Source organism: Wickerhamomyces ciferrii, contig 00028, assembly GCF_000313485.1.
Source record: "Wickerhamomyces ciferrii WGS project CAIF00000000 data, strain NRRL Y-1031 F-60-10, contig 00028, whole genome shotgun sequence".
NCBI lineage: Eukaryota > Fungi > Ascomycota > Saccharomycetes > Phaffomycetales > Wickerhamomycetaceae > Hansenula > Hansenula ciferrii.
In genome coordinates this window covers 82,534-99,289 of record NW_011887712.1, presented here as the reverse complement: position 1 = coordinate 99,289, position 16,756 = coordinate 82,534, and the positions used below count along the sequence as shown (strand labels likewise).

The window sequence follows — 16,756 nt, the reverse complement described above, 5'->3', positions numbered from 1 at the left end:
ATGCGATCCTCCACCTCTATATACCACCATCAGTATGCAATCAGCACAAGAATCAGAGCAAGAAGCAGCTAGTGGATCAGATCATGATATTGATAATCAATCAGTCAATAATACCCACAATAATTGGACAAAGAATGAGAAGAATTTAATTGAAAAATTTCAAACACAAATGAATTATAGAATCATACCATTTACACCAGGGTCAGGACAAAACACTGTTAATGTACCATTAAAAACATCTCCAGAAATGCGTTCAAAGATACAAAATGGTCTAGATCATATTCCATATATTGAAACCAAAACTAAACCATTAAAATTCTATAATCTAAAACGTCATCAGTCATCAGATTATAAAAATTCACCATTCATAAGAACATGTAAAGAGGCCATTCCAGTTAAAGCATTTTACTTTATGAGATCCGAAGAAAGATCGAGTCCTTTATTATTGAGTGACGCTGGTGGTCATATCTTGAATTTGTTCCTTTATTTTAGACCAGCTGCAAACGATTCAATAAAATCAGAATCAGATCTAAGAAGACACTTGATTGATTCATTCACACGAATCATACTTGATTATTATGTTAAGAAAGATGAATTGGAAAATTCAAATAGAAGTCAAGATATATTAAATTCCGCACTGGGTTATTCATCAGGTGAACATGATTCTTATAGGTTTAAGCCAAATGAATCCAGGCCTCTATTATCGAATGGAATTAAAGGTTTCAATAAATTGAAACTATGCTTTGCATTCCTTCCCAATAAAGAACCACTTTTACAAACTTTAGAGACTTTCATCAATATATTAACTTTTGGGGGTGAATTCAAAGAAATCGATGCGTTTGCTTATTCCTTTGAGAATGATACACATGAAGCTTTTGTTATACATGGTCGAAATTTGAATGATGACGATGAGAATGACATGACTCAACTTTCTAATTTGATGAACAGATTTTTATATAGATCAACTACGAATTCGTCATTAAATAGATCAAATGATTATCCATCTTCAAATACTCCAATCTGCTTTATTCCAGGTATATCAACTTATGAGTTAGTTGATCCTCCACCACCATCGTATCAAAAATAATTTGTATATCATAATAGATAATTTTATATGGTAATATATTAATTGATTATAACCTCCATTCGAACCCCCAAGGTGGGACTTATATTGCTTATTACTTATCAATCCTAGACTTCCCAAAGAGGAAATCATAGCGCGACATATCCAGTATATAATAATCATCCCAATTTCGAAACTTCACCAAATTTAACCGGAAAACATGGAGAAGGTGTATAATTTCAAGTCCAATAACATCATGATACACCATTAGCTTTAATCACTGGTTAAATCAGTCCAATAAACAATATTCCAAACACCAATTTTGTTTAAAAACCTCGGTAATTTACCGATTCGGTTAAACATTTCAACGTGGAGAAACAATGAAAGTTTAAAAAAAATCCTTGTATATAAAAACCAAATTTGATCCCTGAATTTTCAGCTTCTTAACAAAATCAAAGAGATCAATTCAATTCAATTCAATTCAATTCAATTCAATTCAATTCAATTCAATTCCATTGCATCATGACTGAAGGAAAAGACATTTTATACGAAGTTAAAGACAAATTCGCCATCATCACTTTAAACAACCCAAAAGGTCTAAACTCCTTAACAAGTGATCAGTATTTATTATTAGGTGTTTTAATGGAAAGAGCAAATAGTGAACCAAATACAATTTTCACATTTATAAGATCAACAGGAAGATATTTCAGTTCAGGTGCAAATGTCAAGAGTGCAACATTTGCAGGTGGTTTAGATGGTGATGAAATTTCCAAGAAGAATTATTGGTTATCAAATTTTACTGCAAGAAATGCTTATTTAACTACAATTTTCCATGATCATACTAAAGTTATTATAAGTGCTTTAAATGGACCTGTTGTTGGATTATCAAGTGCTCTCGTCTTGTTGTCTGATTTCATCTATGCTATTAATGATGATGTTTTCCTCTTAACACCATTTGCTAACTTGGGGTTAGTTAGCGAAGGTGCAGCAGCTGCTACATTATTACAAAGAGTTGGATTAAGTACTGCAAATGAAGCTTTATTATTATCAAGACCTATCCCTGCAAAGAGGTTATATGAACGTGGATTAATTAATAAGATTTATAATTTAAAAGATACTGAAAAATTTAATGATTTAGTTTTGGAAGAATTTTGGTCAAGTGCCAAAGGATTAGAATTTCAAAGTATTTTGGAAATTAAACAATTGATTAAAGATAATTATTTACAAGATTTACAAAGTACAAATTCTAAAGAAGTTATCTATGGTATGCAAAAATGGGTTCAAAATATTCCACAAAATAGATTTAAACAAGTTTCACAAAAGAAGATTAAACATAAATTATAAGCAGGTTCTTATAGTTACACGTATGACGTATATGGCTTAACAATATTTGAATATATAAATAACTTTTTATTACGAATATATAATAAGTGCTTGTAAATACATATATGATCTATTTCAATACTTGTTCATCCTCTTCTTCATCATCAATTCTTTCTTCAGGTTTTATAGTATGTAAAATAACTTCAGTTGGTTGTTCATCTCTATTAATTTTTTTACTTATTGAAACCCCACCAATTATAGAAAAAACAAGTACTAAAATTGCAGCTAATCCAGATCTTGTAGTTTGCCATCTTAAATTTTCAATATCAGATTTAATATCACTATTAATATTTGTACTAATTTTATTATCTAAATCTTTAATTTTCATCTTGATACCTTTTTGTAATAGAGTATTTTCATTTCTTTGTTGATGAACCGAAACTTCTGTATCATTTTGACTTACAATCATAAATTTATTTAAATCTTCACCTTCTTCACGAACTAAATCATCTAAAGAATTCTTCATTCTATCCAAATTATGTAGATCTAATTCTCTTGATGTATTAATTTCAATTCTTAATTCAGATTGTGCAGCTTCGAAAAGATATAATTCATTTTCCATTTCCATTGATGAAGTAAATTTCCCATTCATCTTATCTAATTGATATGTTAAATTTTCATTCAATAATTGTAATATAATATCACTTTGTTTTGAATTGAATCCCAATGAATTTAGTTGATTGAAAACTTTCATTGTATCAACATAATTCTTAATTAAAGAATCATCAATTTTTCTTTTCAATTCATCATGAATTGGTAAATCTAATACAGAACCATCATCTCCACTCTTATCATCTTTATTTGAATCTTTTTTATTATCACTATTATCTTCAGAAGCTTGAGTTTTATCATTTTGATTTCTTTCTATAGTAATTTTAGGTTTTTTCTTTACTTCACCATTTATTGGTTCTAATATCGTGTGAGTATGATGAAATTGCCTTATACGAATCGAACTACCACATAAACAAGTCCGTATACCATGCCTTATTATCCCCTGTGAACCATGTGTTATTATTCTATTGAGCATATTCAGTATTCTTTTGTAATTCAATACTATTTCTCTCTTTCCAATTAATTTTTTGATGATTTGTTAACTTTCAGTTTAATGGCCATCAATTCAAAATAAATCAATATTATATAAGGTCGGTCGAAAAAATGGTGTCCGGATGATATCGCTTATCTATTCCGTTAATAACCTACACTAATAAACTAATAAATTCTAATAAATTCTAATATTTTGAATATGAATTTGAAATTGTAATACATTAAACACTTTTTATATCATTAAATATCATGCTAAAAACCCATAATCATCATTATTCGTCCAAAACTCTTCAACTGGGACATTCCAAAGATAAGTTTCACCTAAATTCTTATTATTAAGACCATTAACAACTTGTCCATTAACATTAATACCATTATTCCCATTTGAATTATTATTTTGATTTGATTGAGAATTCTTTGTTAATAAAGATCTTGAATTCTTATTATTATTAAAATCAAATAATGAAGCTGTATTAATTGGTGGTCCTCCAGATTCTCCTGTCCATACTGAAATGTTATTAATCATTGTATTTGTACGATTATTGAAAAGGGATAATTCTGGTGGATAATTATAATTTGATGTAGCTGATGTTGTTGTACTTGATGCACTACTTGTCATTGAAGGATGTGTTGATGAAGTTGTGGATAAATTGGATGGTGATTCTTGATAATCATCTTTATAAGAATATGATAAATTTGAAAAATTAACAGATTCTAATGGATTTGTACTATTGTTATGATCTAATTTTGGTCTTTTGTGATTGAAAACTAAAGATGATGAAATATCAGATCTTGGTGATGATGATGTAATTAAACTTGGAACATTAGGTACAGGACTTGCACTTATTGTAACATTTGAACCTTGAGTTGATTGTTGATCATCTTGATTAGAATTAATTAATAAATGACTTAGGGATTTTGGAACAACATTTTTTTGTAATTGACCTTGTTTTCTTTTTCTTTCTTCTTGTTCAAATTTTTCTTCTTCAGTTGGACTTGATTTCCCTAAGAATTGTGATCTTTCCATTCCATTCCCTGATGATCTCTTTGTACCAAAATTTAAATCTTGATTAAAATCACGACGAACCACTGCAGGTGGCATACCAGGTCTTAATGGGTCATAAATCAATTCACTTGAATCAGGACCACATCTTTCAATCAAATTAGTTATAGTAGCAGTCATTAATTGATCAAAAGTATCTCTAAAAATTAATGCAAATTTTGAACGTTCAGTCATAACATAAAGACAAATAGAACAAGCTCTTAAATCATTTAATCCATTGAAAAGTGATTCACTAACTGTTGGTCTTGTATGTTTAGAAACATCACCAAGTGCTTTTCTTTTTTGATCATCTTTATTTCTTGCTAACCAAAGACAATACACTAAAGTAACACCTGCAACGAAAACAGTATGAATTGCAGTGGTGGAATGACCAAACACTGTTTTTTCATGGAATACTTTAAATAATTGACATATTTGACCCGCTGCAGCTTGACATTCTCTAAATAATTTATCCATTGGATTCATTAATTCTAAGAATGGTTGTATTAATAATCTAACAGATCTATAATAATATAATCTTAAGGTTTCATTTTCAATTCCATTACTAAAACCTTGACAATTTGATCTCCATATTTCTAATTCTTGGAAATATTTTTCAACTAAAGGTAATTGATTTGATGAAACATTTATTGAACCTGTACTTGTAATTTGGAAAAATTCCACAAATCTTGATTCTATTCTTCTTAATTTAATTGATTGATTTATAAAGTTTGAATTTTGCTGATGTTTTGATTGATTCATTGAACCGCTCATGTTTTCAAAAAGGGGGATGTTTAAATCAACTTCATCTTCTTTTAAATTATAATTTTTACCCACTGCGATTGAAATCATTCTTTCCAATAGATAAACACACCACCATAATCTTAATTTTTTGAATTTTTCTTGTGGAGTTATATTTTGATATGATTCAAATTTATGAAGTTTTAAATCAATACAAAGTTTTAAAGAATCTTTTATAATTTCATAAAGACAAACAGAATCTCTATCAGTTCTAATCAAATACAAAACAGCCAATGTTAAAATTTCAATTTTTTCTAAAATACCAATATTTTTAACTTTTGTAATATGTCTAATTGCAGTACTAAAATATCTTGCCGGTGGAGGACCTTGATATTTCCCAGTTGTCATATGTAAACAAGAACTTATAGCGAAAATCATCCACATTCGACAACAACAATAATGAAATTGATCATTATTATTCATATAACCTTGTAATTGATTTGATACATAACAATTATGAAATTCATAAATTTCATCTTCATCTAAAAGGGGGTATTTAAATTGTAATCTTGAAAAATGTATATCTAAAAATGCACGACTTAAATTTTCATCAAATTCAAAAACTGGATCAAAATTTAAGAATTCCTTGAGATTATATTTAGCAAATAATGAATTTGAATAATCTATTGAATCTATTGATACATAAGATTTCTTATTCTTGATTAAGTTTATTGATATTGGATCATTTGATGATACACTTGTTGGAATTGGTAATTTTCTATCATGAGGTATTGAAGTTGGTTCAGGTGTAAGGCAAATTATGGATTGAATTGTTGAGGCGGCTGTTGTATTTGTATTTGTATTTGTGTTTGAACTTGTATTTGTAGATGTTTCATTATCATTACTTAAGAATGGTGATAATTTTTTATATTTAAAATTTTTTTTATTCTTATCATCATCAATTTTAATTTGATTTGAATCAAGTACTTTCTCTAAGAATTTGATTTTTTTTTCAAGCATTATTGTATATTCATCCTTTTGAGGTGATTGAACATTATATTTAGCAGGTTGAATACATTTCACACCAGCTTTAATACAAGTTGTACAACTTGGTAATCTATGATCACATTTTTGTTTTCTTTTTTGACATAATAAACAAGAAGTTGAACGACCTTTTTTATCATGAGGGTTTTTGAAAGATTTTGAAGTTGAGTTTACTTGGTTGACTTGATTTATTTGGTTTATTTGATTGGGACTAGACATGGTGTAACCCTTTGTTTTATCCTTTGTTCTATAGCTTCTATAAAATGATAACTTGAAAAAGATCAAGTCTAAATTAAATATTTTCATAACTTTCCTTCAATTTTCATATGTAGAATTCTGGAGTAGTGGAACAAAGTGGAATAGAAAACATCGGAGTTAGAATCAGAGAGGCTCAACAGGTTTAACGGAAGGCGATGGAATAGGAGACCGTATTACTGGGAAATCTGATCTGAATAGATAATATATTAATAACACTGGTATTATATCATGGTATAGTTCTTTTTTACGTTGTGTTTATCTTGTACGGCTGATGAGTATAATTGTATACCATTATAGTTTAAACCATCTAGAAATGAACATCACGAGATTAGTTGGATCTGAGTTCTATACGAGTGGTCACCAGACTGTACAATATATAGTCAACTATAATATATATGTTATACTCCAGTCTCTGTGATCAATGACCACCTACTATAACACTATAACTACTTTACTCAACAATCCATGTTCCAACTCCGTGCACTTAACTCCAGTCTTCAATGGCTTTAGTCACTAGTCACTCAATTGTGTCCTTGTGCTTTGGGGTAATCAAATACATTTGAATCATCAGTATCACTTTCAATCAATACAATAGTGTCTAATTGACCAAGTTCTACATCGTTTATCGTACGTATAGGTATATCTTATATACACTAAAATCAATCATTCTTATCTTTTATACAGCCTTAATACTCAAATGGTAATTGTATAGATGTGTAAAACAAATTTACTACGTAGGCGCGTAGCGCGAGTCAAACATTGCTTATGTCATTGCTTATGTCATGTTCATTTTTCTCAATATCACCTGACATCACATGACTTTGTGAAGTTTAGGGCATCACAATTCCCAATTCTTAATTCTACAGTTACAAGCAATCGATTCCTAGGCAACCCGCTATGGCTGACAAAAACAATTGATAAAGTTCCAAAGGTTACTGTACAACTAAATAGTTAAGCACTGTAACAATCAATAAACTTCACCGTTTATTTACCGTAGAGGATCATTATTATTACTCTAGGATTTCTTAACACTCTGTACTTACAGTTCAAAACAAGTTCAAAAAGATTGATTACTAAATACCCGTAAAGGTTTATGGAATTAGGGGATTTAATGAAAAGTATATAAAGACTTGTTAATATCATCTTTATTCATATCAATCATTAGTATTATCAATTCAATTGAACAGCAATCAATCAATAAGCACAATCAACAACAATGTCTAAACTAACTCCAACTTCATTTAAAACTTTATCAAATGGATCCAAAATCCCAATCACTGGATTTGGTGTTTATTTAACCCCACCAGGTGAAACTTATAATATTGTTCTTAAAGCTTTAGAATCTGGTTATAGACATATTGATTCTGCAAGATATTATGAAAATGAACAAGAATCTGGTGATGCAATTTTAAAATTCTTGGAAACAAACCCTCAAGTTAAAAGATCAGATATTTGGTATACAACAAAATTATTTAATTTAAATTATGATGATGCTAAAGCTGCTATTAAAGAATCTTTTGAAAGAGTTAAAGGTTTAGGTTATATTGATTTATTTTTAATTCATGCTCCTATCACAAATAAGACCAAAAGATTAGGTCAATACAAGGCGTTACAAGAAGCTGTTGATCAAGGTATTGTTAAATCAATTGGGGTTTCAAATTATGGTATTAAACATCTTGAAGAATTATTATCATGGAATGAATTGAAATATAAACCTGTTGTTAATCAAGTTGAATTACATCCTTGGTTACCTCGTAAAGATATTCAAGAATTTACTCAAAAGAATGGTATTGCATTAGAAGCTTATTCACCATTAACCCAAGGTAAATATCTTGATGCACCTGAAGTGGTTGAAATTTCCAAAAAAACTGGGTTTTCTCCTGCTCAAATTCTTTTAAAATGGTCTTTTGAACAAGGTTTTATTGTTTTAGCTAAAACTGCTAATCCTGATAGATTAAAACCAAATTATAATGTTTTAAAAGATGTTGAAATATCAAAAGAAGATTTATCAAAATTAGAATTCCCTGATTCTTATAAAGTTTTCGCTTGGGATCCTGCTACTTTTGAAGATACTGAATAAGAAACTGGACTTTCTTTAATGATTTTTGTATATGTTTGAACTAATATAGTTCACTTATATTTCATTTATCCGTAGTTTAAATAGCCGATGGCTTTATGTTTACCCAAAAATTAATAAAAATTAACCGCCAACCACAAAACCCATAATATTATATAAAGAAAGAGGAACCTTAATGAGCTTTGATCCAGCTTTCATAACTAGCTGTCGATTTCTATATTGGTTTATAGCTGCAATGACTTGATGTGGGTGGTTTAAGCATTCACCGCTTGATTATGTGTTCATTGTTGAACTCCCTTGTGGGTCATAATTGATTTAAGATAAACTCATCATGATATTTTTTTAATTCAACTCATATGTTTTTGTACAGTTTAATCCAATTTTATGGTTTAGAATCACATTTAGATATCTCAAGTATTATATATCAGTTGATAGGTTCATGAATACCAGCTGGAATTAATATGGTTTTGGAACTAGTGATGATTTCTTTAATATACATTCTTAATTGAAAGGCTTTCATTCTAATCAATTGAAGATAAAGTTTTGAAATTGTGGGATGTGTTGTCTTTTGATTGATTCATTTTATTATTGAATTATTGTATTTGTAGATGGTATTGTATAATTCATGAAGTACTTATGGTCAGACAATTGTACAAGACGTTATATCAATTGAGGACTGAGAGAAACTGGGTAGTTTATATTATATCATTGCGACCTTCAAATTGTATAATTTTGTTAAACGTAATACTTATATATTTCGAATCATAATTATATATAAGTGATGATAGGCACCACGAAATCATGAAGCATCATCAAGAAGATCAAAAATATCAATCATTAATGAAAGATCAAATAAAACGGTTCCATATTAGCCTTCAAACAAATTCAAATTATAAACAATAGAATGAAAAAAAAGAACGAAAATGATCTTAAGTTATCATGTGTAAAAACCATAATTATAACAACATCTTTTATAAGAAACACATCCAACTATCAACACCAAGAAAACATAAATTAAAACAAGATTGAAACAAACTCATCTTCACCAATTAGAATAAGAAAACTAAAGCAGAAGCTAAAGCTGCAATGAAGCAATTGTTGACAAGAGCTGAACCAGCACCTTCATAGGTAGCAATATCAACAGTTGATGATGGTGCGGCAGCTGAACTTGAGCTATTTGGACCATTAGTTGGTTTAGAAGCATCGGTTTCTGATCCATCTTTTGTAGCTGGGCCAATTGTAGCATTGGTTGGTTGAGCTGGAGCTGAACCTGAAGCTGATGGGGCAGCAGTTTGAGCGGATAATGGACAGTATGTAGTAACTTCAGTAACAACACCGTTGTTGGTTTGTGGAATAACAGTAACACCGGTGGTAACTGGGACTGGAACACATTCGTTGTTACCATCACATGAAGTAATAGTGATAACAGTTGTTGAATCATGAGCTTGAGTTTAAGTTGATAATGGACAGTAAGTAGTGTATTCAGTAACAACACTATTGCTGGTTTGAGTGACAACAGTAACACCTGTAGTAATTGGAACACCGGTACAGTGGTTTTCACCATCACATGAAGTAACAGTAATTACAGTGGTTGAATCATTGTGTTCAGTTGTAGTTAAGGTTGAAGCTGAAGTAATTGATGAGTTAGCATCGGATGAAGATGATGAAGCATCTGATGATGATGGGAAAGCTGATGAAGAACTCATGGATGATGAAGCATCAGATGATGATGAGAAAGCAGATGAAGAGCTCATTGATGACATATCGGATGATGATGATGAGAAATCAGATGAAGAACTCATTGATGATGAAGCATCTGATGATGATGGGAAAGCAGAAGAGCTTGATGATGAAGCTGGACAAACAGCTTGTTGGAATGAATCACAATTCCATGAAATAATTTCAGAAACTTCAGCTCTCAATTTGTTTGATTCTGGAGCAACAACAAATTCATAACTATTTTCTGAGGTGGTGAAGGTGAACTCAAATTGTGGAGCATTACAGTAATCAAACTCTTCACAATCAACTTGAACAGTGTAAGAAACATATAAGGAACCTTCTTGTAAGTTAACTTGACCAGCAACGTTCATGTTATCTTTGTTCATGTTTTCGAATTCAAAATCAGCAGCGTTGATATCTTCAGAGAATTTGAAAGTCCATTCAACAGTGTAAATGTTATCTGATGTACCATGGTTGAATGATTTGATGACATATGAAGCATCCCAGTATAAATCACCAGCTCTACCATCGTGAGATGAGTGAGCAACATCGTTGAAATTTGGTTCAACAGATTGAACAGCAGTAGTGACAGTGGTGATTGGACCAGCAGTTGATGAGGAAGCTTGAGTAGAAGAAGATGAAGAAGAAGAAGATGATGATGATGATGGACAGACAGCTTGAGCGAATGAAGCACAATCCCATGAGATAATTTCAGCAACATCGGCTCTTAATTTGTTTGATTCTGGAGCAACAGCGAATTCATAACTATCTTCTGAGGTGGTGAAAGTGAAGTCAAATTGTGGTGAGTTACAGTAAGCAAATTCTTCACAGTTAGCTTGAACGGTGTAAGCAACGTATAATGAACCATCTTCTAAGTTGACTTGACCTTCAACATTTTGGTTATCTTGAGCCATGTTTTCAAATTCAAAGGCAGTGGCATCAATAGCATCAGAGAACTTGAAGTTCCATTGAACAGCATAAACATTGTTTGAACCGACCAATCATTTGATGACGTATGAAGCATCCCAGAATAAATCACCAGCTTTACCAGCATGAGATGAATGAGCAACATCATTGTCACCTGGATTAATAGTTGGAACAGCAGTGGTAACAGTGGAAATTGGTCCAGCAGCATCTTCATTGACAGCATTGGTGGAGTTTGAAGCTGCAAATGCAGCGGAAGCAAATAAAGCAGTGGAAGTTAATAATTGTGAAAGCTTCATTTTGGCAAATATTATCTAATGCTGATTAAAATAAATTAAAGCGAATGAATTAGCAATAAGTTATTTGACCAGTTGAAGAACGAATTATGAAGAAAGTCAACAATTCATCATATCATAAAGACGGAATTGATGTACCTTTTATATACTTTGGGTAGTCAATTGATAGTTGATGACATTTGACTCAAAAATCAGGTTTCAATTAGCTTCCAGCTCCCATATTAAAGGTTCAAAGTGAATAGAGTTTTTATTTTTGGATTGAAATGATCGTGTAGTACTAGAAATTGAATCAAAAGATCAAAAGTTTTGTCAATATATTTCACCTTAAACGTAATAAAATATTCAAAATCATCCGATAATTGATAAACACAAACAATAACAAGTCACAATTTGTTAGGAGTAAGCCATTTTAGAGATTTATTCCGTATTATTTAAGACAATAACCAAAAAAAAAAGTGAAGACAATAAACCAAACCAGCCGTTGCTAATGCACATGCGCGGACATGGCAACGTTGGAACACCATGACACCGTAAAAAAAAAGTAACCAAAATGATGGGTATGTCTCAAAACAAACCCCAATAGGGAATCAAAACTTCCAGTATTGAGAAGATTTTTAAATTTGTTTCGTCTTTTAAAGTTTGAATCTAGATATAAGATTTCGAAGCTTTGGATCTGGTCTAAAATAGTCGTTGGAATGGTCACCTTGAAACATTGAGCAACAGGTTTATCAATTATAAGAAAGTTTTGTTTGTGACAGCTCATCATCGCTTTCAAAGATCAGCCAAGATTCAAAAATGATGATCTATACCCTCCATTAATAATTATGCATAGACACAAAACTTAAGCGAGCTTACCAACGAAATGGATTTTTTCCCTTGCATTTTGAAAGAAATTGATCATTTCTCGTAATATTTCCTTAAGCGAGTAACTGATTTCTGATTTTTCGCGTCTAAAACATACCATTCAAACAAATATGTCTGGGAATTCTAAAAGCAAACATAATCCACAAAAATAGCTCCTTCAAATTTCTATTTAAGGAGTTTTGTAAATATTATTGTAGCTGGTTGATGTTTATTGTGCCTTAAATCTCAATTGAGAAAGGACCAAGCTTAAAATTGTTTATGTTTTTTGCTTACTGGTAACTTGATACCGGTGTTTGAAACTTTTATTTTTATTAATATAAAAACGTGTTATGTAATCCATTATATAATGTAGGGAAATTGAATTGAACTGATCAAAGTTGATAATTTACCAGGTATCTGTTTTAGTTGTAAATCGAAGTAATGATAGCAAAATACTTAAAGCTTGGTCCAGTTATCAAAAGATTTCCTCAGTGTTAAGTTTGCGCTGTGATCTTCCCGAGTTATGGCTCTAGGTATTGTGATTCGTCATGTCTAAACTATTATAGTGTCTTGACAATAAACAATATTGTGGAGATTTCAAAATTATATAAAGGGATATTCTCATCCCCTATAATCTTGTACACCTCAGTTATATAACTATCCAATTTTTAAATTGAAAAAAATGGTATTAAACGTTCAAAAAGACTCCTTAGTTACACTCAATGATGGCAACAAAATCCCAGTTTCTGGGTTTGGCTTATACTTGACACCTCCAGACGAAACATTCAAGTTAACTTATGAAGCGCTAAAAGCAGGGTATAGACAAATTGATAGTGCAAAGCTTTATGATAATGAAAAAGAATCTGCTGAAGGTATTGCAAAGTTTTTAAAAGACTTCCCAAATGTGAAGAGATCCGAAATTTTTTACACCACAAAAATCTTCAATGACGCTCATGGTTACGAAGAAGGAAAGAAAGGTATTCAAGAATCTTTAGGAAGGGTTGCTCCATATATTGATTATATTGACTTGTTGTTGATTCATACTCCTATATCAAATAAAGAGAAAAGATTGGGTGCTTGGAAAGCCTTGCAAGAAGCTGTAGAATCTGGAAAAGTCAAATCTATTGGTGTTTCAAATTATGGTACACAACATCTTGATGAACTATACAATTGGGATGGTTTGAAAATCAAACCTTCTATCAATCAATTAGAGTTACATCCATGGCTACCAAGAAAGGATTTGCAAGAATATGGTAAGAAACATGGTTTTTACCTTCAAGCTTATGCTCCATTAACTCAAGGTCAAAAGTTTAAGGATCCAGATGTTGTTGCTATTGCAGAAAAACATGGTTATACTGCACCAGAAGTCTTATTGGCTTGGTCATATTATCAAGGGTTTATTCCAATCGCCAAAACTGCAACTGTCGGGAGAATTGAAGGCAATTATACCACTTTGGATAGAGTCAAATTAGACGATGAGGATTTGAAAAAATTAGATAAACCTGAAAGTTATGAATCATTGACTTATTGGGATCCAACCCTTTACAAGGATGATGAAATAAATGAATCAAAATGGAAAATTTGAGCTGGCTTAAATTTATATCCTACTGGGGTTAATTATATAAACGTTTATGAAATTAATATAACTAACTATTACTATTCAATACATGTTATATATGCGCTTACTATTAAACCATTGAATGGTAGAAATTACACAAGCTCTAGTGAGGTTAAATTTGCTCAGTGATGCCTTTAACAAGATTCCCATCAGAAAGTTGGCACAAACTTTGAATAGCTACAATGATTTTTCAATAATACTAAAAACTTGTATTAATTATATTAAGACTGAATTGGAAATAGTAAAACAGTATTATGAGTATCAAACTCTTTTGGGAATGGAGTAAATCATTTTCAAGAAACCGAAATCAGTATCTCAACTTTAGAATAATTCGTAATCATAAACGAAATAAAAACACCTTCAATGGATAAAATAGAAATAAAATATAATGAAATCAAGAATTGCTGAAATCAAAATTGGTATTAAAAATAATGAATGCTTTGATAGAAGTAAATAAAAATCATATTTGATTTTATAATAAAACGAAGGTATAAATATTAGAAATGTAAAATGTTCTTACCGATTATCTTAGAATAGTAAGACAAAAGCAGCTGATAAGAATGAAACAACCCAGTTGTTATAGTTAACAGCACCGGCACCTTCATATGATGAAACAGTAGCTGGACCTGATGGAGCAGCAGCTGATGAAGATTGAGCTTCTGGAGCTGGAGCTGATGAAGAACCTGGAGCTGGAGCAGCTGATGAAGAGCCTGGAGCTGGAGCAGCTGATGATGGACCTTCTGGAGCTGGAGCAGCTGAAGAACCTGGAGCTGGAGCGGCTGATGATGGACCTTCTGGGGCTGGGGCAGCTGAAGAACCTGGAGCTGGAGCAGCTGAAGTGGTACCTGGAGCTGGGGCTTCAGATGATGGAGCTGGGGCTGGAGCACCTGATGATGGAGCTGGAGCTGGAGCTTCAGATGATGGACCTGCTGGAGCTGGAGCACCTGATGATGGAGCTGGTTTTGGAGCTTCTGAAGATGGACCTGGAGCTGGAGCACCTGATGATGGAGCTGGTTTTGGAGCTTCTGAAGATGGACCTGGAGCTGGAGCACCTGATGATGGAGCTGGTTTTGGAGCTTCTGAAGATGGTTTTGGAGCTGGGGCTTCTGAAGATGGTTTTGGAGCTGGGACTTCTGAAGATGGTTTTGGAGCTGGGGCTTCTGAAGATGGAGCTGGAGCACCTGAAGTGATTGGACAGTAAGTAGTGTATTCAGTAACAGAGTTTTCTTTTGTTTCAGTGACAACAGTAACACCGGTAGTAATAGTTACATCACTGATGGTAACAACAGTGGTATCTTGTTTTGGAGCTTCAGATGAAAGAGGACAATAAGTAGTGTATTGAGTGACAGTGTTTTCTTTTGTTTCAGTAACAACAGTGACACCAGTAGTGACTGGAACATTAGTACAACCATGTTCAGCACAAGAAGTAATAGTGATAACAGTAGTTTGGACACCATCATAAGCAGTTGAAGTTGATTCTGGAGCTGAAGATGGAGCTGGTGATGCAAATGGTGGGGCACCTGAAGCTGTAGCTGAGCTTGATGGGTCTTCTGATGATGATTCGGCTGATGATGAAACAGTGGAAACTGAAACTGAAACTGATGATTCTGATGAAGCTTCGGATGATGATGAAACTTCGGATGATGAAGAAACTTCGGATGATGATGAAGCTTCAGATGATGATGAAGCAGAAACAGTGGTAGTTGATGGAGCTGATGATGGAGCTGATGATGATTCTGAAGCTGAAACAGTAGTGGTTGATGGAGCAGCAGATGATGATGATGCTTCAGATGATGAGTCTGATGATGAGGCTGAAACAGTAACAGTTGGTGGTTCAGCTGAGATAGGACCTGATGAAGATGATGAAACAACTGATGATGAGGCTGGAGCAGATGATGATGATGAGGCTGGTTCACCGATAGTAATAGTAGTGGTATCGGTACAGCCATCTTGCCAGTCTCCTAATTTTGAACAATCCCAAATCAAAGCGTTGGTGTAAACTGGAGCTTCACCTAAGGCTAATAAGTTGAATAATAATTGTCTGATGGTTTCAGCTAAGACGGAACCAGCAGCACCAACGTAAACACCCCAGTAGGCTGAATCATCAATGAAGGTAAATCCAACATAATCAAGAGCACAGTAAGAAACAATTGAAGTAACGAAAGTCAAGTATGGAATAGTAACATCATAAGAGATTAAGAATGAACCGTCTTCTAAGTTAACTTGACCAGCAAAGTTGGAGTTTTCTAAACCTAAGTCAATGATTTTGAAGTCATTAGCGTTAATAGCATCATCAAATTTGAAGTACCAAGTTAAATGTAAGACACGAGATCTAGTTAAACCTGAACCTTCAGTATCAGCAGTAACAGAGTATGAAGCTTCATATGATTTACCGTGTAAGTTACCAGTTTGAGTGGAGAAAACACAGTTGTTGGTTTGAGTTTCAATAGTAGCAATTGGTGTTGAAACAGTTTCGACACCACCAACAGTTGAGGCTTGAACAGATTGGGAACCAGTAACTGAACTAGAGTTTTGACCCATTACCATACCGGCAAATAAAGCAGCAGAAGCGAAAATGCTTGAAAACTTCATCTTGATCTATATTGATTATAAAATTGAGCGAATGACTAGATCAAATGAACAACGATGGATACTAAATTCAAAAAGGTTCATCAGATTTAACAATTGTGGAAGATCTTGAACT

The 16,756-nt window shown here is 32.3% G+C and overlaps 9 protein-coding genes across 9 annotated transcripts; 4 read left to right on the top strand and 5 right to left on the bottom strand.

Moving 5' to 3' along the window:
* Nucleotides 1-34: 34 nt before the first annotated feature.
* Nucleotides 35-1,087, top strand: BN7_1294 (uncharacterized protein; the record flags this gene model as incomplete). The annotated part of the gene is made up of 1 exon (XM_011278119.1): nt 35-1,087. One exon carries the CDS (start codon nt 35-37, stop codon nt 1,085-1,087), a length of 1,053 nt encoding a protein of 350 aa, XP_011276421.1.
* A 498-nt stretch (nt 1,088-1,585) lies between these two features.
* Nucleotides 1,586-2,407, top strand: ECI1 (dodecenoyl-CoA isomerase; the record flags this gene model as incomplete). Its single annotated transcript, XM_011278118.1, has 1 exon — nt 1,586-2,407. The coding sequence occupies one exon, from the start codon at nt 1,586-1,588 to the stop codon at nt 2,405-2,407; it is 822 nt and encodes a 273-aa protein (XP_011276420.1).
* A 109-nt stretch (nt 2,408-2,516) lies between these two features.
* PUT7 (Put7p) lies at nt 2,517-3,473 on the bottom strand (the record flags this gene model as incomplete). Its single annotated transcript, XM_011278117.1, has 1 exon — nt 2,517-3,473. One exon carries the CDS (start codon nt 3,471-3,473, stop codon nt 2,517-2,519), a length of 957 nt encoding a protein of 318 aa, XP_011276419.1.
* Nucleotides 3,474-3,737: 264 nt separating this feature from the next.
* On the bottom strand, nt 3,738-6,536 carry BN7_1291 (putative transcriptional regulatory protein; the record flags this gene model as incomplete). The annotated part of the gene is made up of 1 exon (XM_011278116.1): nt 3,738-6,536. The coding sequence occupies one exon, from the start codon at nt 6,534-6,536 to the stop codon at nt 3,738-3,740; it is 2,799 nt and encodes a 932-aa protein (XP_011276418.1).
* A 1,255-nt stretch (nt 6,537-7,791) lies between these two features.
* On the top strand, nt 7,792-8,655 carry BN7_1290 (aldo/keto reductase family protein; the record flags this gene model as incomplete). Its single annotated transcript, XM_011278115.1, has 1 exon — nt 7,792-8,655. The coding sequence occupies one exon, from the start codon at nt 7,792-7,794 to the stop codon at nt 8,653-8,655; it is 864 nt and encodes a 287-aa protein (XP_011276417.1).
* A 1,046-nt stretch (nt 8,656-9,701) lies between these two features.
* On the bottom strand, nt 9,702-11,285 carry BN7_1289 (Histone-lysine N-methyltransferase; the record flags this gene model as incomplete). Its single annotated transcript, XM_011278114.1, has 2 exons — nt 9,702-10,027; nt 10,121-11,285. 2 exons carry the CDS (start codon nt 11,283-11,285, stop codon nt 9,702-9,704), a joined length of 1,491 nt encoding a protein of 496 aa, XP_011276416.1.
* An 87-nt stretch (nt 11,286-11,372) lies between these two features.
* Nucleotides 11,373-11,594, bottom strand: BN7_1288 (uncharacterized protein; the record flags this gene model as incomplete). Its single annotated transcript, XM_011278113.1, has 1 exon — nt 11,373-11,594. The coding sequence occupies one exon, from the start codon at nt 11,592-11,594 to the stop codon at nt 11,373-11,375; it is 222 nt and encodes a 73-aa protein (XP_011276415.1).
* Nucleotides 11,595-13,116: 1,522 nt separating this feature from the next.
* Nucleotides 13,117-14,019, top strand: BN7_1287 (aldo/keto reductase; the record flags this gene model as incomplete). The annotated part of the gene is made up of 1 exon (XM_011278112.1): nt 13,117-14,019. One exon carries the CDS (start codon nt 13,117-13,119, stop codon nt 14,017-14,019), a length of 903 nt encoding a protein of 300 aa, XP_011276414.1.
* Nucleotides 14,020-14,580: 561 nt separating this feature from the next.
* On the bottom strand, nt 14,581-16,644 carry BN7_1286 (uncharacterized protein; the record flags this gene model as incomplete). Its single annotated transcript, XM_011278111.1, has 1 exon — nt 14,581-16,644. One exon carries the CDS (start codon nt 16,642-16,644, stop codon nt 14,581-14,583), a length of 2,064 nt encoding a protein of 687 aa, XP_011276413.1.
* Nucleotides 16,645-16,756: the final 112 nt, after the last annotated feature.